The sequence below is a fragment of the Watersipora subatra genome, chromosome 3, assembly GCF_963576615.1.
Source record: "Watersipora subatra chromosome 3, tzWatSuba1.1, whole genome shotgun sequence".
NCBI classification, from domain to species: domain Eukaryota; kingdom Metazoa; phylum Bryozoa; class Gymnolaemata; order Cheilostomatida; family Watersiporidae; genus Watersipora; species Watersipora subatra.
Window position 1 is genome coordinate 69,919,941 of NC_088710.1, and position 22,141 is coordinate 69,942,081.

Consider the following 22,141-nt stretch of genomic DNA (forward strand, 5'->3'; position numbering starts at 1 on the left):
TGTTTTCCAGCCAACCCTGCAATGGGTTTTTCCATCATAGGAATATGCACGAGTATACAACTCCATTCCGGGAACTTTTGGATCAGACCTCGTATATATATAGCCTACGTGCAGATAATAATTGTGGAAACTCAAAATATAAGAAGTTGTAGATGTAAAGCTTTACTGTGTCATGAAACTACTCTTCTGAATACTTTCTACAGTGACCCAATTTGCCCCATTGACTTACCCAACTTACCCTACAGGTGGGGTAAGTTGAGTCACACAACAAGTCCTTGAATGAGTGTTTTGTCAGGTTGAACAAGGATTAATTGTTGATCATTGTCAGTGAAATAGAACACACATTAACTTATTTATATGATAACTTTTACGATCCTAGAGTTTCTATTTTGTTATATTTTGCATAAATGTGATTTTTAAGCCAACTTGTCCGCTTTCCCCTAGCTGCTGACGAATACAAAAGGGTGTATATTTTGATTTTTCGAGATTAGTGTTTAAAATTGTATTAGATAAAACAGCAAAGCAATTGTGCCACATAGTTCATAGGTTGTCTTGGTGTCTACAGACCTTTTAAACATGAAGTAACACCAAGAACCATCTCCTAGCACTAAAGCTTTGCGACGCACCTATATGACAGTGTACGAAACAAGTCATTACAACACGCAGTAAAAGTCGTAAACTCAACTTGATTATTTATGTAACATCCTAAATGCCACATCTTTCAAACTATTTGCCACGTTTGTTTCCTATATGACTGGTTCTAGCTTGCTGCTCGCGGCATTTCATCGGACCTCGTAAATTTTCCCATGTTTACTTACTCGATAGCAATAGTACACTTGGAGTTAGCCCCAGGGGCCTTGAGAAAGTGCCTCAGAAGTAAAAATTTGGTTAAGACTTTGGTTCACCTAGATTCCAGCATTAGGCTGAGTTATGTTTCAGTCTGAGATTTGAGTCTTAAGTCTCTAACGGTTTTGGGTAAGAAACTGTTATGAAAGAGGCGAGTCACGGCATATATTGATTCACCACGGGCAGCAGCACGTGTGATTATGGCAGCATCCTTTCTGTCAGTAGTAAGCTCATCATAAGCAGAAGCTAGCACATCATGCTTACTTTTATGTGATAGAATCTTCATCAGTAAAGCTACTCTCTGATTTCTTCTTCTGGATTCAAGCGATCGTAAACCTAGATTTTCACGGGTATTGCTGACACTATCTCTACCTTTAAGATTGGCTAGGAATCGTGTCGCTCGGTTTTGAACCATTTCCGATGTAAACAGATGTAAATAAAATACGTACCAAAGCTATGCCATTATTTGCTGCATACAATATATCACCATTTTGCGACCAATGGACACTGTTTGGTGTTTTGTTACAACCACACGAAGTCAGAACGTTTTTTACAGAAAGATTATTGAAACGCATGCTTTGTATAGCTTACTTTAGAAACAGTACCAACAGGTGCGAATCGTATTCGAAGGCGGGCCTTAGCTACTAGCTATGTACAGGGCCGTATAGGTAGTTTCACGAAAGTGTGAAACTATACGACACTGGCTATGTAGGTTTGTATTATCCTCTACGGGAGCCAGAGATTACGCTTCTACTATTCTCTACTATCGCAGAACCGCGTTATGACAGAACTGATTTATTGGTGTTGCGTTTAGTCGAAGAATTGGTGTACGCTGACATATTTGTTTTTACTTTCTCTTCTTATAGAACTGAGTTAGCGATGCATCTCAGCCAATTCTATCATTAGCCAACTTATAATAAACAATATGTCTCGAGGCGGCTATCATTTCACTATGTAGTTATGTTCATTCCTTTATGGTTCTACTACTTATAATAATAAATTTTTATGAATAAATTCCTTATTTTACTGAATTTAGTGCTGTTTAAAATCGGACTTCTAAAAGCAGGCGGCGAGTGTCGTGATTAGGCTTCTGGTAGAAGCTGCAATGTAATTCAAATTTTTAATTTCTTAATTTTGTTTTGAGTTCAGCTCTTCCTCATGGCAAACTTACTTTATCAGTAAACTTAATATTGCAGTGAACAACTACATGTACACTATATGCATTATGTTGTCTTTGTCACCAGCAACAAACAATTTTTACATGTATGTTTTGGAGGGCGTACTGGTAGTATGTGTACGAATTTTAAGCAGATTTAAACCCGGTGAATGCTTTGATGGGATCATTTCGCTCAGTATTATGAACGTATTTTTTGAGGCAAGCAGGTTTTGAGGGGGCAAGAGCGTAACAATTACTGAATTGATCAAAGTACATGTATCTCATTTACTGATTAGAATGGTTGTGGATCTCTTTGTTCTGATAAGGTAGTAAGTGACATCTTTGGTATCTCATTACTTTGGTCGTTAGCTCTTCATTTTGTTGCACTACTAGTTGCCATAGTCTATAATGTGATGGATTTACTAAGCTGAGTTGTTTTAATTGCCATAAGCATTCAGCTATTCTCAGATTAGCCCTATAATTTAAAAGCCAGCTTGCGTGGAAAGCCCGTTGATTAACACTCAGCCCTTGCTATATAAGCAATGGTGCTTCAGTGTTAAGACGGGAAAACAAAGAGCACAGAGCTAGTGATACGGACTCCAAACAACGGAACTAAAGACTGAGAGTAACGTCCTTAACCTGCATTAAGAACAGTGTGGTAACATTAACTTACCTTTGTGCAGCTTTGTATATCTTTGGTAACATATATATTGCTTAACATTCTTACATTTACAAGTGTAACTGTTTTGGGTATTTATTATTGTAGCTCATTTCAGCATTACGCTTGATTGTAGTGAATTGTTCTAATTGTTCTATCTTCTCATGTTTATAGAGCTTGTGTGAATAAAAGCCATTATTCACCAGACACTTTGTTGCAACAATTACAGTTGTGCATGAGAGCTATTACTCGTTCAGTATAAGACAACTTGTACGCAGAACCCACTTGCTAGTGGTTAGTCAGCGCTGACTTCCACAACATTGGTGGCAGCAGTGGGATATCTGTAATCCTGTTGCTACTGAAAGTTTAGCTGTACGCACAACCTAGTGATTGTTGAACAGCTCTCTGGAAAGAGATGGCTCAAGGCGGAGAGTCCAGAATGTTTACTAATCCATTTCTGCCGATAAGTAAGCCATTCTTGGAAGCGACTAATCCATTTACTGATACTGATGGGAAACAGCCCAAGCAAGTCATGCACTCCGATACATCAGTACAAGTCGATGGGATGACCTTCATTGACGATATGTACCGGAAATATGTGTTGGAACTGCAGGACAGACAGGCTGCCAGCAGTCGCATATCTTCTTCAGCAGCAGAAGGACTCCACAATTTGGCACATCTTCCTGTTTCCACTCCCCGACCAACGGAGCAGCTACAGTCAACCAGGTTGGTCGAGCCTACTTCAAAGAAGGATGAGGTTCCTAACTCTACACTCAGTGGTCGAGTGGATCTCAGGTTACCACACTTTGATGGGCATGGAGATGTAAACTTATTTATACAACAATTTACTGAAATTTGTGACGTAAGCCGATGGGATGACCGAGTCGCACTAATACAACTAAGATCCTGCTTAGAGCAAACAGCCAAAGACTGTGGAAGAGCTGAAACGGTTTCTGAGGTAAATAGGAAGCTGCTACAGATGTTCGGACTGTCTGCATCCGAAGCAAGAGAACAGCTGCACTATTTACACCTGCGAGCAGGAGAAGATTACCTATCATTGGGTAACAGAGTAGAGAGGCTGTCAAAGTTAGCCTATGGTGGTCTTGGGTGCGCTGTCGAGAATGAGATGGCCTTAGAACACTTCCAGCGAGCCGTGAATGACCCTGCACTTCGGCGGCACCTGCTGCTGGTCAAGGCTTCAAATCTGGAGGAAGCCATTACCGCAGCAAAACATTATGAAATAGCTGGACGTCAACCCGTACCCTCAAGAACTATAAATCCTCCAAGAGTTACCCAAATAGATAATCCAAGCGGTACTAGTGGCAAAGCTGCAGAAGACAACTCTGAAACGGATCTGGCTGAGGTTCTGTTCTCCATGTCATTAAAACTGGAAAAACAGACAAAGCTGATAAAAGATCAGTCTGCCCGGATTGCCGCTCTAGAGCAAAGAAGTGTTGACACAACCAATGTCAAGTCTCATAGAGCCAGACGTTGCTTCATATGTGGAGACTCTTCCCATCTGATGCAGAGTTGTACAGTACGGAAGAAAAGACCACCACCATCCACAAATCCTAATCAGGAAAACTAGCAAGGTTCACTCCTAAGATTACGGGTAAAGTGGGTGGACCGGTGTCAGATACCCGTTACAGAAAGCCAAATAGGCAGGGCAGGAGAGAAGCAAGGGTGAGCCAAGCAGACAGTCCTGGTGAGTTGTCACAATTAAAACCAATCATTAGGAAACCTGATTTGCTTCCCTTGCCTCTTCATTGCTCTGGAGATGCTGCGAACCCTCCGGTAGGTCAATCTAATTGCAGTACTAGGGTTGATGCAGAGCATCCTTGTATAAATTTTGCAGCCACTGCTTCTGCACTCTATATTCCAGGAAAAGTTGAGGGCTGTTCAGTACACTATTTAGTAGACAGTGGATGTACCCTCAACTTGCTGGCAAGGAGAATGTTTGATAGGCTGCCACGGAAGTTTCTTGGTGGATTGCTAGCATTTGAACACACTACAGGCACTCTGGCAGATGGATCTGGTTTGAAATTTTATGGACAGATAAAATTAGCTGGCAGATTAAGGTCAGAACCAATCGAATTAGACTTTGTTGTTGCAGATATTGAACCGGATGCTATACTTGGAATGCCCTTTCTAGTAAGCCATAATTGCTTAGTTAGTTGTTTAGACTCTACTGTTGTGATGAATGGTAAACACCTTAGATGCACCAACCAGCGTGGTATAGATTTTGTTAGTAGGGTACAGGTAATCGCTAATGAATCTATTCCCGCTAGATCTGAACAGTTGGTCCGGTGTCGGTTGTTAAATAACATTTGTACCCCTGTTGGCATAGTAGAAGACACAGGGGTTGCGGCTAAGCATGGCATAGCTATTGCTGCTAGTGTGAGTACATGGAGTGAAGAAAGGAAATTTTTTGTTAGATGCATTAATCCTGCAATGCAAGTATGTCACATTAATGCTGGATCTATTATAGGGCAGTGTGTCAGCTTGGAGAAGGGACAGATTGTCAATTCATCTGTTCATATGATGGATGGGAACCACAGGAAGCGTGTCTCAGATGAAAATATCCCTGCTATTCCATCTCACTTGGAGAGCCTATATGAAGAGGCAACTGAGGCATGTTCTCAGCTTTCGCAACGCAAAGCGATTGCCAAGTTGTTGCATAGCTTCAGTGATGTCTTTTCAAAAGGTGACTCTGATCAAGGACTGACTTCTTTGATGAAACATTCTATCCCTGTTAAGGCGATGTCACAGCCAATTAAACAGGCTCCAAGACGTTTAGGGGTGGAAAAAGAAGCCGAGGTCAGCAAGCAAGTTCACGAGTTGTCAAAGCAAGGTCTTATTGAGCCTGCATATGGAGCATGGAGCTCTCCTGTTGTACTCGTGAAAAAGAAAGATGGCAGCTGGAGGTTTTGCATTGACTATCGCAGATTAAATGCTATTACAGTCCATGATGCTCACCCCCTGCCTCGTATAGATGAAAGTCTGGAGGCCTTGGCTGGTAGCAAACTTTTCTCCACACTGGATCTCATGAGCGGCTATTGGCAAATTCCACTAGATGAAGATGCTAGAGATAAGTCGGCATTTTGCACTAGAGAAGGCCTGTGGAGATGGAAAGTCTTGCCATTTGGTTTGACGGCAGCTCCGGCAACATTTCAACGAATGATGGAGCAAGTGCTACATGGACTGCATTGGAAGACTTTGCTGCTATATCTAGACGATGTTATAGTCATGGGTAACAGCTTCGAAGAACATTACCTCAACCTTGAAGAGGTCCTATCTCGGTTTCGATCGGCCAAGCTCAAGCTTAAGCCCTCCAAATGCCATCTCTTTCAAGAAGAAGTGGCATATTTGGGACATATAGTTAGTAGCAATGGAGTAGCAACTAATCCAAAGAAAATATCTGCTGTTGCTACTTGGCCATCTCCGAAGAATGTGACCGAGCTACAATCTTTTCTTGGGACTGTTGGTTACTATCGTCAGTATGTCCAGGACTTTGCCAACAAAGCCCGACCACTGACAAAGCTAACCAGTAAAACAGCCAAGTTCGAATGGACTGAGGAGTGCCATGCAGCTTTTAACATACTGAAGCAGTCGCTACTGACGGCCCCAGTTCTGGGTTATCCAAACCCGACCCTTGACTATATCCTGGACACAGATGCTTCTCTTAATGGGGTTGGTGCAGTTTTGTCTCAAATCCAAGATGGCCAGGAACGGGTAATATCCTATTATAGTCGTGCTTTGTCACGTGCTCAGCAAAACTATTGTGTGACTAGAAGAGAACTGTTAGCTGTTGTTAAAGCTGTTGCTCATTTTCGTCCATATTTGTATGGTAAAGAGTTCAAAATTCGTACTGATCATGCTTCACTTTTATGGTTATGCAGGAGGACTACGCCTTCTGCCCAAGTTGCAAGATGGTTAGAGATCTTGAGCGAATTCACCTTTGCCATAGAGCATCGACCAGGGAGCAAACATGGGAACGCTGATGGGTTATCAAGGAGGCCATGCCACGACTGCACCAAATGCGACAGAGTCACGAAACAATGTGGAGGACCAAGCATGGGCCAAATTCGACATGAACTATCAATGCGGGCACAAAATGAAGACCCTGTGTGTACTAGGATTGCTGGAGAGAAGTTGATGGCACAAGAGTGTGCCGATGACTTATTGGATGAAAACCACATTCATGAAGTGATTGGTAGAGACTGTAAAGCATCAGCTAGGAGTGGACCAGAGTCCTCACAAACTGCCAGCTTAATCGTAACTAACGGTGATGGTTGTTGCATGGTAGAAGATTCCAGCACTAGTGATGACTGCCAGAATGATGAGGAGCAGACAACTTTAGATTATTCTTCTAATCAACAAGGGGGTCGCAACCAACCTTCACCAACACCACAGTCGGATACACCCAGCTCTGATGAACTGTGTCAGGCTCAGTTGCTCCCAAGTGATATTGCGACTATCTACAATGCTATCAAGAATCAACAATCTCTGGATCCAGCTATAGTCAACCTTGGCAGTACAGAATTACGAAAGCTTAGCACCATGCTCTCTTTAATGCGAATAAGAGAGGATCAAGTGCTGGTAACTCGTATACTTGTTGGGAAAAGATCTCGGGAGGTGATACTTTGTCCTATGAACATGCGGAAGCAGGTGGTGTGGAACACACATACCCTTTCTCATGCCGGGGTAATGAGGACCCTCCGGAGACTTAGACTAACATGGTACTGGCCTGGAATGACGTCTGATGTTCGACGTATAGTGAACAGCTGCGAAATATGCCAGCGAGCAAAGTCTGGAGGTTTGCATCATTCTTCAAGTCATAGACCTCTCTGGGTTGGCCGTCCTTGGCAAAAGGTTGCGATTGACTTAGTTGGACCGCTGCCTTTGACCCCTCGAGGAAAACGATGGATTTTAGTGTTGACAGATCATTTCACCCGTTGGCAGGATGCTGTACCTCTACCTGATGCCACAGCTCCTATAATTGCTGAAGCTTTAGATAGCCGCATCTTTTGCTACTTCGGATTACCCGAAGAGCTCCATAGTGACCGAGGAACACAGTTCGAAGGTGACCTTATGGCAGAACTTTGCGCCATGTGGAGAATCACTAAAACTCGGACAACTGCCTATCATCCCCAATCTAACGGGGTGGTGGAACGTGGAAATAGAACCTTGGGCGATTCCCTTCGCTGTCTTCTACTTAGTCAGATGGAAGCGCAAGAAAACTGGGACATTGTGCTACCACAGATCATGAGGGCCTTTAGGGCAACCCCACATGCAGCAACAGAGGAAACTGCAAACTATTTGATGCTAGGACGGGAATGTAGGCTACCTGACCAGCTAATAGGCGGGACACATGATGTCAATGAGACTACACGAAGTGAACACGCCTCCCATATGCAAGACCAGTTAGATACTGCTTACCAGTTGATTCGCACTCAACAAATGCTACCTCCTAGATTACCTGAACAGGAGGATGCAATCTTCAAAGAAGGAGATCTGGTGTTAGTGCAAAACAAACGGAGACGTAAAGGGATTCACCCAAAATTACTACCAAAGTTTAATGGGCCATTCATTATAAAGAAGGTCTTTGACAACAGCACTTATAAAGTTGCTGGTCAAGGAACCATCAATGAATGCCGTCTCAAACTGTTCACGCCGGCATCTGATCTAGCTGGACAACTGAGAAGCCCAAGGACCAGCTCGGATGTTGACCAGTCAAGGAATGATTCTCCCAGTGATATAGAAGAGCATATCGGGCTTGAAGAGAATCCAGCATCACCAGATGCTGCACTCGATCAGCATTTTGATGATCTCAACATGTCCTGGGAAGAACAAGTTCCGCTTCCTGAACGGCCAAGGCGAGCCTTGAGAAAACCTCCCTGGTTGAAGGATCATGTGTTATATTGAGCTTCGAGGCCTTAAAAGAAGATATTGGTATGTCCGATGACACTAAGTTTGGAAACTCACTTGGGGAGTCTCGGATGCCTTTATCTACGGTCTTGAGCCTTGCTATAGCATCAACCATCACTCAAAACATTCAACTCACTCGAACCAGCTGTATTATTAGGATAACTAAGCATTGTAACCTAAGGTTACAACACGGTTGTCAACATTATAGCTGGATCCCTAATCCATCCTTTATCGACGCTTGTGAGCCAATATTAAAATACCGGCACTGCATCTAGGGGTGGAGAATGTGATGGATTTACTAAGCTGAGTTGTTTTAATTGCCATAAGCATTCAGCTATTCTCAGATTAGCCCTATAATTTAAAAGCCAGCTTGCGTGGAAAGCCCGTTGATTAACACTCAGCCCTTGCTATATAAGCAATGGTGCTTCAGTGTTAAGACGGGAAAACAAAGAGCACAGAGCTAGTGATACGGACTCCAAACAACGGAACTAAAGACTGAGAGTAACGTCCTTAACCTGCATTAAGAACAGTGTGGTAACATTAACTTACCTTTGTGCAGCTTTGTATATCTTTGGTAACATATATATTGCTTAACATTCTTACATTTACAAGTGTAACTGTTTTGGGTATTTATTATTGTAGCTCATTTCAGCATTACGCTTGATTGTAGTGAATTGTTCTAATTGTTCTATCTTCTCATGTTTATAGAGCTTGTGTGAATAAAAGCCATTATTCACCAGACACTTTGTTGCAACAATTACAGTTGTGCATGAGAGCTATTACTCGTTCAGTATAAGACAACTTGTACGCAGAACCCACTTGCTAGTGGTTAGTCAGCGCTGACTTCCACAACAATATTGTTAGTTTTTGGAAATAAATCGAAGATAATATGACGAAGGATTTTATTTTGCTTATAAAATAGCGCGAATGCTAAAAACGGAAGAAGGAACTTAACGCAAAAGGGTGTTTGTAACAATTAGCACATAAACATGAACATTTCTATACACATAAATAATATCTGTAACACACAAAATAAAAATATTCCAATGTCTATTAGCTACGGTTTTATAAAAGAATAGAGTATAGTTGCGAACTAAACAAATACAAATAAGTGGGCATACAACTCCAAAATCTTTGGTTGTATAAATTGACACATTTGGTGTTAGTATCCATGGCTTTTTTGTGCTGACAATGTTTTCTTTGTGCTGCTAGAGCCTTGCCTCCATTATCTGTAGAGGCCACATAAATAACCAACTGTAATGACCTGTTGCCTAGATATCAGATCAGCTCAGCAAACTCTTTTTTGATCTTGCCATTAAATGTCTCATGTAGCATCAGCTGGAGAATATTATTGTGTATAAAAGTGTCCATCACACATAAATAGTTAAGGAAAGCTTTTCCAAATGTTGCATATTTAAATATTGCCATCAAAGTGTAGCCGGTTCTTCAGCCTATAGTGACCTGAATTTGAAGCCATATTTCGTTGTACATACATGTACCAACATTGCATTGGAATAATCCTTGTAGCTTACAAGGATTATTTTGTGTGAAGTAGCAAAAATATTTTCAATAGTAAAAAAAGAAGCAGGGAATAATGTAACACAAATCATATAATATATTTCACACCAAATAGATACAGGAGGATACAGATTTAGTTTGTGTAATAAGCTAAGTAAAGTTGCTTATTTAGGAATAGTTGTACATGGTATTGATTATCGTAGAGCAAGTAACTCCTAATTTTTGCCATTCACAACCTGTTTTCTACTAAATTCTTTAGCCAGACTTGCTACTCTAATTATTGTTGGTTCCACAAAAAGGTTGTTGCATTATCCTCTGTGTACCCTTGGCCATATACAGCTATCGCAACTGGTAATTTAATTTTACTTTCATCCTTGTTATCTATATTGTCCACTTCTTTACTTAATTTTTAAGCTTTTTCACAACTCTTTTTCACACCTGACCCACTTGTGTTCTTTATAGTGAAGGCCTTGAGTGTAGTAGTATTCATTATTTTTGCCTTAATTTGACAGTTAGCTTGATTATTTTGTTAGTTTCAATTTTTTTTTCATCCATTTAAAGTGACGTTTCAACATTCGTCAGTTAAATGTAAAATCTGAAGCACTGCCCTCACCGTGTGCTTCTAAGACATGCTTCCTAAGCGTAGTTTTACAGCCAATTGAGTGTATGTTTCAATTCTGTAGGTTGGCAGAATTGAAGCATATACTCATTGGAAGTGTTAGTCATGAAAACCTTGAACTAAAAGAGGATTACTTCTCGGGCTACTTTCTGGGCTACCTCGGCGCAAATGAATTGTCAAGTGGTGTACACTCCTGAATTGATTCCTGAATTGCTTTATTATTCGATCTAAAAGCCTTCCTGGCTCCTAACCAGATGTTGCATTACATGACTGTGTATGGCATTGTATTGGCTTATGTTTGCACTAAACCTAGTCTAGAAAGGAACATATTTGTATTACCTTATTTCTCTCTTAAACCTGTATATTCAGTCTATCTATCTTCTATAGTTGTAGATCCATTGCGGTTGGACGGAAATCTTGTGAATTCAAACAGGCTCGCTCCTTTCTCACAATGGTAACATACTTTTTGCGTTTTTAATGGTCTTATTTGCTTGAAATTTAGTTCTATTCATTGATCGTTAAGCAGTCACACAAATAACATTTTTGTAGTCCAAAAGAAAAGGCTTGAGTGTTGAGGAAAAGAGGACTAGAATGATGGAGTTCTTTTACGAAAAGGTAACATGATCAAGCTTTTCATGAAATTCAATTCTGTTTTTATGAATGAATGCTGTGGACATGGGTTAGACGCTGTATTACCAGAATGTGTCTTTTTCAAAATGTAAAAGTGGATTAGGGATTGGCAATTTTACTTAAATTCAGTATAATTTCAACATAAGTCATTTTTAATAACTAAAGTATTTGCACACAAACGGTAGTCTGGCCTGGAATAAATGTGGAACAAGGTTATTGCTATGTATGTAACAACTATCAACTAGGTTAGTTAGAGACTATAAGCTATCGGCCATGTAATTACCATAACTCCATTTTTATGCTCTTCAAAACATCATATGTTAGTTTAGGAAACGACCTATATCAAATATATAATGTGGTTGCTTACTTTCGATCCAATTTTCTGGGTTTTGTATTGCTAAGAAACTTAAATGTATGCGCCAACATCTTTCACAACAAGACATCTTGCTATTGCAGTATTTCAAAGGTCGGCAAGCTTGTTGATCCACCATGTTTGATGTTGGTTTTGTGAAAACTCACATGAAGATTGCAGAAACAATTCATACAAGATCTTTTATTTTTAGTTAAATTAAAAGTATGTAATTGCCCAATTTTTCTCTATATGCTCTTAGATGAGCTGTTGTGTGGGCAGGAGTAGTATGTGCATTTAGTATATAAATCTCAGTGTCTGTGATTCCGCTGCACTTCGGTATGTCTAGCTATAGCTATTAATATCTTGGAACAAAAAATTTGCATCGTGCTGGATTTGAACTCACAAAGATTGCAACCGCATGCTTGTAAAGCAATCATCTAACCGCAAGGTTACAAAGTTTCTTACGATTCCATCACTCTTATATCCTTTTCTCGATTTCACACGATAAATGACGTATTAATTGATACGTTGCGCCTATGGGTTACGATGCCCCTGTTATAAAATATTTTCCGCCTAACTCTATAAAACACGGTGCTTTTTCATCCTCACCATGCTAGGGTTAATTTTTTTTCAAAATTAAAATTTAGCGATTTGTGTACGGATTATATACGTTATTAAGAGATATACGCTGCTCGATATGGATTGTTCAGCGTTATCTGTTATGGTAAAAATGGATTCGCAAACAGATAAGTGATAAAATTTTGAAAAGTTTGAAGTTTACCAAAATACATGTACATACTAAAACTTCCTTCAAGTATGTGTTTAGTAAGCTAAATTCATTTAAGTTAGATTCAGCGTTTATATTACAAGTCTGTTTCGAAGGTAAGAACTCCCCACCGTACGTACTGAACGTAGTGCATTGTAATATTACATTTTCTTGCAGATCATAACCTCAAAATGCCCTAAAGTTATTATAGGTAACTATAGTTCCTAAGGTTAACATATTGTTTTGTTACTATTTTTTAATGATGATGGTTTTTACTAGGAGGTGATTGCATTGGATAATTACTGTGGGCTTCCATACTACTTTATATGGACTTTTCGCCTTCTGATGCCAACACTGAAACGAACTAAAATCAAATAATTGTATACTAAATGATTTTTCTTTGTAATCGTAGCAAGCAGACTATATTTAGCCATTATTTGCTAATAATTTTACATTTAAACACCTTTAGTTTTATTTTTCCTCCTAATTTATTTCGACAAAACACTTATTTCATGACATGAAATTTCAAAGTTACAATTGTTTGAAAAAGTTTGAAAACCTTTACCGTTGTTTTCTTTTTTCTCTTAATTCATTTGAACTGCCCAAAAAACACTTTTCCCATGATATGAAGTTTAAAAGTTAGAATGGTAAATGTTGTATATGTTAAAAAAAATGCATTTTCTGTCAAAAGACTTTTTTATTACCTGGGCAACGCCAGCCATTTAACTAGTCTAGTTAGAAAATAGAAGTCAAATGAAGGAAGACAGATTATTTACTTATAAAGCTCAAAAAACAAATTATTTTTGTATAACTCGAAATATGACAATGATATTCCGGAAGTTGCTACATTTGTCATGTCAAACCGCCTTTAAATAAAAAGCCGCCCTGCGGTGAAAATATTCCTTTAGTAGTACTGGTACTTGTGCTAGTAAGCATTGACGGATGTACACTATAGACTTATTTGTTCATCAATATAAAGACAATTGAGAATTCTGGTCATAATTTTAGGGTGTTTCTCATTTCAAATTCTCTAACATTTGTGCATATGGACTAGCTGAAAATCTTGCACAGCATTTTGTGCGATGAAGTTTGAATCTCAGATTCTGTTTTACTGATCCTGCATTAGTACAACCAATTTTTTTATGTCGCTCAATGCAGCCTATAACCTGCTATAGTGTCCCTGCCTCTTTCTCTGCATCTAGGTGTTGTGTCTGTCGGTCTTTTGTTTGATTTTTGCTGCAGACGTTTTTCACATATTTTTTCTGTGCTTTATTATTATACATGTATTTCACGCTTTAGGGCTTTTGGACACCTGGGCCTAACATAATGGGATGAATGTTTTGTCACCATGTAAGACCACAGAATCTTTGAATATAACGGTGTACATCTATTTCTTTACGCATCTTTTTGGAAGATGTTGTTCTCACACTAGATATTCTCAAAAAATGTTTTTGTAGAAAGATTTCTACCAGCTGAAGGAGTTAGAGAAGTTGTGCCAAAAAGAAAAAGGGATTACATCTATGAGTGTCAAAGACATCCTCACAAGCCTTGTAGATGACGGAATGGTTGACACAGACAAAATTGGTACTAGCGTCTACTTTTGGGCATTCCCTGGAAAAGCTAGGCAAAAGGTATGACAATCAGAAGTCAGTGCTTTTCTTGCTGAGCTCCATTTTACACTTTTATATTTATAGAAGACTTGCATTTACCTACATGAGTGTACATTTGAATGTAGTACAGTTCTGAACCTGCCCTAATGTCATTTAGTGGTTCTATAAGAGCAAAGATATTTTGGAAAGCTGTTGATTCAGTAAAAGAAATGCTCATAATAGATATTACCTAGTATTGTTATGAAGAGTTATTCATGTGTCTCAGCGCACGTCTTCAAGGTCATTAAGTATGACATTCAATGAAGCATGAGTTGAGGCAGCAAAAACATGCAAATTCAAGATTCATTGTTTGTTTAAATTGAATCTTAGTTTGAGCAAAACAAAAAAAGATTACAATTTATATCCGATGGTTGATTATATCCAATAGCCTATAATTATGAAAAAATACGAAACATATCAGACCTGAGCATATATTTGCCTGTAACCTGTCAACCTGTACCGTATTTCTCCTGTAGGTCACAGGAGAACACAATTGCAAATATTGGCACGATTTTCAGTTGACTCTGTTTGCTAATTGTCCAACTGATCAATCCAACTTGTACAATTAATCAAATGAGTTTTAGTATGGTAATGTATATAACATGTGGCAAAGTCTTTATTGGAAGATTTTAAAAAATTACTACCCGTCACTTTTCAGTCTGAGCAATGGTTTTAAAAACATTTTTATTTGATGGGCATCTTATATAAACCTGTCAACTATCAGATGCAATATCGTTGTTTATTCTAACCTCTTGATAATTTGACTCGTTTGAGTAGTCAGGGATACATGAGGTCATACAAGCATGATACATTTCCTCTTTTGTGTCACTTGTGCCTCCTTCCTTGTAGACCCTGTTATGAACTGACTCTCGTTTGATCGTCATTATATACCGTGTTATCAACTAATCTACCACTCTTCCCAATGTTATTGCTTGGAGCTTAGCTGTGTGTGTTTGCTTTTTCTTACATTACGGAAGGTTGGAAACTATGTAATATGTATCTGTGGCTCTTTACATTGCTGTATCGGTATGCTCAGAAGGCTCTTCTGTTAAATTCATGTTGTAGTGTGTGCAGTCAAATATAGGAACAAAGTTCTTAACGGAATGCACCAGTTATTATAGTCGCAAAACCGATTGCGGTCATCGAGGATGTGTCTGCAGTTAGTTTCTCAGACTGCTATACTTGCATACTCATTGTTTCTGATTTGTTTTATTATACAGAGCCAAAAACGGTTGAGTGATCTGAAAGCAAAGAATGCAGAGTTGATGACTAAAAAGCGAAAGTTGATGGAGCTCATTGAGCAGGAATCCATAGGAAAAGAACCTAGGTTTGGCCTTTAGTCAACCAATCGATGATTTAATGTTTACATGTATTTGCAGCCTATGTTAATTTAAATTATAGTCCCAGTTTCGTTCCATCGCCCATATTTACACAAACATTTTTGATAAATTTACTGACTATTATCACAACTGAATGACTGACGCGTATTGAGGCAACTGCTTGTGAGAAACCACACGCTCACAGTTAATATTATGTGTGCCAACTTGATGTATTTGCATCCACATACATATCATACATACATCAGCCTACATCTCATATTTACGTCAACTTTACATCTAATACTTACATTAACTTACCTCTCATACTTACATCAACTTACCAGCCGTATTCACATTATAGTAGATTGGATGTTATACAGCCAAGAGAGAGACCAAGTGATCGATGCATTAGCAAAGAAGACTGCTGAGAGAGATAGTTTAGTCTCTGAGATGAAGGCTTATCGAGAGAATGACCCAGAGGTACTTGAAGCCACAAAGCGAGAGACAAAAACCGCTCACGAGTCAGCTAACCGGTGGACAGGTAACCCATTTCTAGTATTGGTTTCTGTCTGCCTCTAGTGCTCCTTCTGCCTCTGTCTGCCTCTAGTGCTCCTTTTGCCTCTGTCTGCCTCTAGTGCTCCTTCTGCCTCTGTCTACCTCTAGTGCTCCTTCTGCCTCTGTCTACCTCTAGTGCTCCTTCTGCCTCTGTCTACCTCTAGTGCTCCTTCTGCCTCTGTCTACCTCTAGTGCTCCTTCTGCCTCTGTCTACCTCTAGTGCTCCTTCTGCCTCTGTCTACCTCTAGTGCTCCTTCTGCCTCTGTCTACCTCTAGTGCTCCTTCTGCCTCTGTCTACCTCTAGTGCTCCTTCTGCCTCTGTCTACCTCTAGTGCTCCTTCTGCCTCTGTCTACCTCTAGTGCTCCTTCTGCCTCTGTCTGCCTCTAGTGCTCCTTCTGCCTCTGTCTACCTCTAGTGCTGCTTCTGCCTCTGTCTGCCTCTAGTGATGCTAGTTACAGGCTTGTTATGATGTAGAGTTCATATATCACTCACCCAAAGCCAGGTGCTGATCTGTCACCTGATCAGAAAAGTATGTGGTGATATCCTGTATGCACTTGTCTATTATCTTACGTATATACCTAACACGCCTGCAAGGGCTGTTATGGGAAAAAATTCTATCTAGCGTCTAAGTTTACCTTTAATTGCATCTAGCCGCTGTGTAAACAGATTATCATTGGCTAAAGCGGTCTTTAAGTGGCAAATTGCCTGACAGGCTCGGGCATGTTCTTATAGTAAACAGTACCGTACAAAAGTACTGCTGATCCGTGGGCTGCTGCTTGTTTTGTTTGTGCTAATGCGTTGTTGCTGCTCTTGCCAACTCATAAATTCACCCATCTATTAGTTTATCAAAACAGCCGAAGGAATTTGGCTGGAATTTTTCTAGTACATGAAACCTTATTGAACAACAACATCATTATTGTAATATATGGGACTATTTTTACTAGCTCTCATATCAGCTCCGTATCCTGTAGCTGAGGTGCTATGAAATGACGATAAAATATAACTTGATTATTCTTATGTTATAAGTATGGTAATAGGCTATTGGTAGACGGAATAGTCATATACATTTATATGACTTCAAATAAGCAAATGAGAATGTATGTAGTGTGATCATATCTGTACAGATTGTTATCGTCAACCATTAGAAAAATGAAATTTTCAGAATTTAGCCTACATAATTATTCAAACACATATTTACAAATGTATACATATTTATATATTTAACAAAACATATTTACATATTTTAAATCAGGACAAAATAAGGATTAATTTAATATATAGTTTATGGCTATTGACTAAATTTCTATTGAATAACAATGTTGTAAATGAGAATTGTAGTTTTCTAAGGGTCAAGTTTGTTTCGCTCACCGCTGTCTCGTTCTCCAGTCTACCCAGTTGCACTGAAAGGGGTACTGCTGGCAAGGTTTCAGAACAGACAACCAACAGTTCATCAAGCCAGCATGGCGCTGTCAACCGTTGCCAACCCATATTCTTTGTGTTACGCTGTGTTAGTGGTTATTTGCTCCGATCATGATTGCTCTCATTTTCTGCCAAGTCTTATATTATGGTAAGAGTTTCGGGTGACACAGCAAATGAGTTGGTAGATGGAACTATTATTGTTTGGCACCATCTCACAGTACTCGATCCGAGCTGCTCCGAGTTTGACATTGCTGGCTTACGGCTATCATTGCGTGGCATACCTGAAATTTCTATGAGTCTAATAGACTTGACCAAAAATATTTTTGTGCTCTAGCAGAATACAGCATGCGGCAGTCTTTATGAGACAAGAAACTTGCAAAATTTATTTTAAAAGTAGGCACTTTTCTGTCTTTAAATATATTTCTTCTGCGATACACAGCTTCATAGCGGTGTTCACGATTATGCTGATGGTTGACAGCTTTCTACAATGGTGCCTCACATGGTATGGGATATTTACCACTTTAGACTTAAGGTTGTACAATGGACCTCTTTCATACGATATAAATTCGTTCCAGGGTTGGCATAATGAAGCGAAAATGTCGTATTGATGGATATAGAAACCCATAGTAATTATCTATTGCCAACACTCCCTTGCAAAAAAGATCAAAATTTTATAATGTAGGCTGTACATATATATATACAATATAATATATTAACATTAGTAACTATCACTATAGTTACTATAGTGATAGCTACTAAGATCATAACTACTAAATAGTAATTATGATCTGCAATAAAATGTAACATTACAATGTACTATGTGCAGTACGTACCGTAGCGTGTTCTTACCTTGGAGACAGACGTATAACATAAACTTTGAATTTAACTTAAAGGTTTACTAGCAACAAAATCAAATTACAGTTATTTGGTATCAAAAGGTTCACCATGTCTTACTCTGCTATGTTGTAGGTGCAAAATATGTGAAAATGTGATTACAAGCTCTTAAAAGCTAAAAACGAACAGTTAATCGCAGCCATCACGAAAACGCCGTAGTTTGGAATCTCTTTATTTTGATGACGTAGTCAAACATTGTGGTTATTGTTTTGACACGTGATGTTATCACATGAATTAAAAGGCCAATAAAAGGCTCAATATAAAACGTCTTTTAGCACTAGTTTATGACAAACACTTAGGGCTTTACTGGAAACCCCGTATCAAATATAGATGCTCGCTACTTTACAATTACGTTTCAGCCTGGTCTAATCATCTAGTCTCGTAATTTGATCACGTGACCCATCTTTTTTGCCAAATGGCGCGAACAATTTTTGCAGTATTTTTTGACTATCACAGGTGACCAACAGGCTCGTCATGGTTATCAGAGGATGATATCCTTTCCTTCAAGCCAAGGTTAAAAAATTTAACGAGTTTTTACAGTACATTTTGATATATCAGTGCTCGAAGTGACAGCATTACAAAGATGATAAAATAGATGCGTAAGGACAATAGACATGGTTTTATTGAATGCGTGAAGTATATTTGTGAAAATATTTCAATGAATGAGGTTGCATGAAAGTGTAAACAGAAGCCATCGTGTTCAATTATGTCCCATTTGAGGCGTTTTGGAAAGGGATTCCCATCTGTGGCATTTTCGTGATGGCCGCGATTAACTATTGGTTTTTGAGCTTTTAAGAGCTTGTAATCGTATTTCCACATATTTTGCACCTACATCATAGCAAAGTAAGACATGGTCAATTTTTCGATACCAAATAAATATAAGGGGAATTTTGTTGCAAGTCAACCATAAAATGAATTTAGCTTACTAAACACACACCTAACCTTTTGAACCCTGGCCGGTCTTGTCAATGTGTGTCAGTAACCCTGGGCAATTTGTCCGATGATTAGAAGTTTTCAAACTTTTATTAAATATATCTAAATTTGCTCATAATACAATGCTATTTGCTAAAACACTAGTAAAAAAAGTCAGGCAACCCACAACAAATATCAAACAGAAAAAAACAGAATTTCACCATTATTCAGGCTAGATCTATAAAAATTCGTGTGATTTTAAAAACCCGTAAAAGTATTTACAGTAGTATCATACCTATGGAGCACGCATAGTATCATACCTATGGAGCACGCATAGTATCATACCTATGGAGCACGCATAGTATCATACCTATGGAGCACGCGTTCATCATTTCAGGACTCAAAATAAACTAGAAAATTATAGTTGGTATCATAAAATTCTTGATTGGCATCGCAATCATTCAAGACCTACTTTCGCAATATTTCAAGATTTTTCGCGATATCGTTCTAATAAAATTTGTTATTATAACGAAGGAAGTAGTTAAAGATATTTGAAAACTGTTACAGATGGATGGGAAATTTCTGGTCTAACATCCTGTGCAAGAATTAATTTGATTGGTTTACACTGTTACTTAAAAACGGCTTTTGTAAACAGAGCCATGTGAATGCCAGTATTCCGTCCGCGAGGGTTTCTGACACACCTTACTCAATGCTGGAATAACGGCTGTTAGGGTTCAAAGGGTTAAAGCTAAGTTTTAGTGCGCATTTTACTAAACTTCAACATTGTAGTCGTCTAAAATTTTATCACCTATCTGTATCAGGTTTCGTTTTCACTAACTTATAACGGAATAGCGCTGAACTGAGAGGAGCAAGCAGGTCCATCCCACAATCTCTCTTTGAGGTGTTATTGGAGAGATTTCGGCGAATAGCATATTAATATCTTTGTTATTTTGACATATTCAGCACACCGAGTGCCAAATTTGAATTTTGAGAGAAATTTTGTTGATATCATATGGCAAAAAAAATTTCGCGTGACTAGGACGAAAAAACATCGTGTTCCACATCGTAAGGCAAAAAAAATTGTATAACAGGGCCAATCGTAACTCAGGGGCGCACTCTATAGATGTTAGAAAATACTTTATATGCGTGATACGCTCATGTACAACTATGAGACAACTTTATATACCTATGGTCGTACAGAACCAGATGCTTTATACCATCTGGTTGTACAGATGTTACTTACTAATTTATATATGTGTCATAAGCTGGTGTATAGATATGAGTCACAACTTTATATATATGGTTGTATAGATGTTACATACTACTTTATATATGTGTGATACACTGGTGTACAGATGGAAGTCACAGCTTTATAAATATGGTTGTATAGATGTTATATACTACTTTATATATGTGTGATACGCTGGTCTACAGATATGATTCACAACTTTATTTGTTATGAAGCAAGCGAGATTTGTAATTTATTTCCAATCATTACAACTTTTATGTTATCCATCAATTGTGCAAGTAGCTCTGGCGGTTAAGTTATAAGTTTATTATTGGATTCTGACTACTACCCTACTCGTAACCACCAAGCGTTAGTGACAGTATGTAACTGCCGTGTAACCAATAGTAACTCTGTTATTAGGTATTCTACTGTTCACCATTCTCTATATAGTGAAATATGTTACCATTAAACTGTCTTTGTGGGCAAGACTTGACAGTATCATCAGCATTAAATGTCTGATCCTAAGAATGACAATCAGCTGGTTTTCAAGCGATGAATCATGTTTGAGGAGAGATAAAATGCTCTCTTTTATTTATAGCTGAAACGATTGGTTAACATGAATGGATGTTTCCCGTCTACTATATAGAGAATGGGATAGCTTTTATTTAGCTCACAACATTCTAGTGCGCGTAGTCATAGATAAATCTAAAAGGGTCTTGTAACTCTTGTTACCAGTTTGCTGTGAGCACTTCACCTTCCATTCTATTCATTATTTGGCATTTGAAATTTTACTCAAAAGCTAGTCTGTGCTGCATGATTGCTAGTTGAAGTCAGGGTGCTAATCACCCTCCATTGTTAAAGAGCAAGAATTGCAGCCGATGTACTTCATTTCACTTTTGCATTGCACACACGTTACTATACTTTTCACAAGTGTCGCGGCTGTCGCCATGCTCTCAAACTTAAACCCAAATACATGTCATGTTTATATTTTGCTGAGTTGTGATGCCAGCATTCATTCTATCCAAGTTTTCATTATTATTTTTTGTAGATAATATATTTTCGATAAAGTCCTGGGTCAAAAATAAATTTGGTTTTGATGACTCGACGATTGATAAGCAGTTTGGACTCCCTGATGATCTGGACTATTTAGATTAGGAAGTCACCATACATTCATGGCCTTATAATCTACATCAAACTTATTTTGTTGTCCTGTAATATCTTCGTTGAACATGTGACTCCTCTTTATCTAGTCAGTTGTAAAATACATGAACATTGCTATTTTTTCTGCTGCAGTTATTTTTTTTGGCGCTGTTTTAGCCATTCGTTAAAATTTATTGTTATATTGTACATACTGTTTATTTGTATGTTCATTTCCTAGCTGCTTTTGTTACCATACTTATTCACCAACTACTGTATTGTCTGTATGGCTGTTAGTCTCATCTTACTTTTCTCTGTATTTACTGTGTATATTGATTCATGCGTGTAAATTTTCAGTTGTATTTTTTTTATTTGCATAATATAAAAGGTGACACACCGGCACATTACTGGCATACACGGCATGTAACACTCATGCAGTCGGTCTGTTGTTCCGTATGATGAAATCATATTTAGTCACGTTGACTTCACGCTGCACTTTGAACTGCAGAGTAAATCAATGAAATAAAGATAACAAAACGTCTATGCCTCCAAGC

General features: G+C 38.6%; 2 protein-coding genes across 2 annotated transcripts in view; one reads left to right on the forward strand and one right to left on the reverse strand.

The window, feature by feature from the left end:
• LOC137389738 (elongator complex protein 2-like) overlaps positions 1-1,409 on the reverse strand; it is a 44,130-nt gene extending 42,721 nt beyond the window's left edge. Inside the window, exon 1 of the mRNA XM_068075824.1 lies at positions 1,296-1,409. The gene's annotated coding sequence lies outside the window, so the exon portion shown is untranslated. The remainder of the gene's footprint in view (positions 1-1,295) is intronic.
• Positions 1,410-1,588: 179 nt separating this feature from the next.
• LOC137389859 (meiotic nuclear division protein 1 homolog) lies at positions 1,589-21,989 on the forward strand. The gene is made up of 7 exons (XM_068076002.1): positions 1,589-1,718; positions 11,113-11,179; positions 11,275-11,340; positions 13,931-14,104; positions 15,343-15,449; positions 15,822-15,982; positions 21,499-21,989. The coding sequence occupies exons 2-7, from the start codon at positions 11,177-11,179 to the stop codon at positions 21,603-21,605; spliced, it is 618 nt and encodes a 205-aa protein (XP_067932103.1). The 5' UTR covers positions 1,589-1,718; positions 11,113-11,176; the 3' UTR covers positions 21,606-21,989.
• The last annotated feature ends 152 nt before the right edge of the window (positions 21,990-22,141 follow it).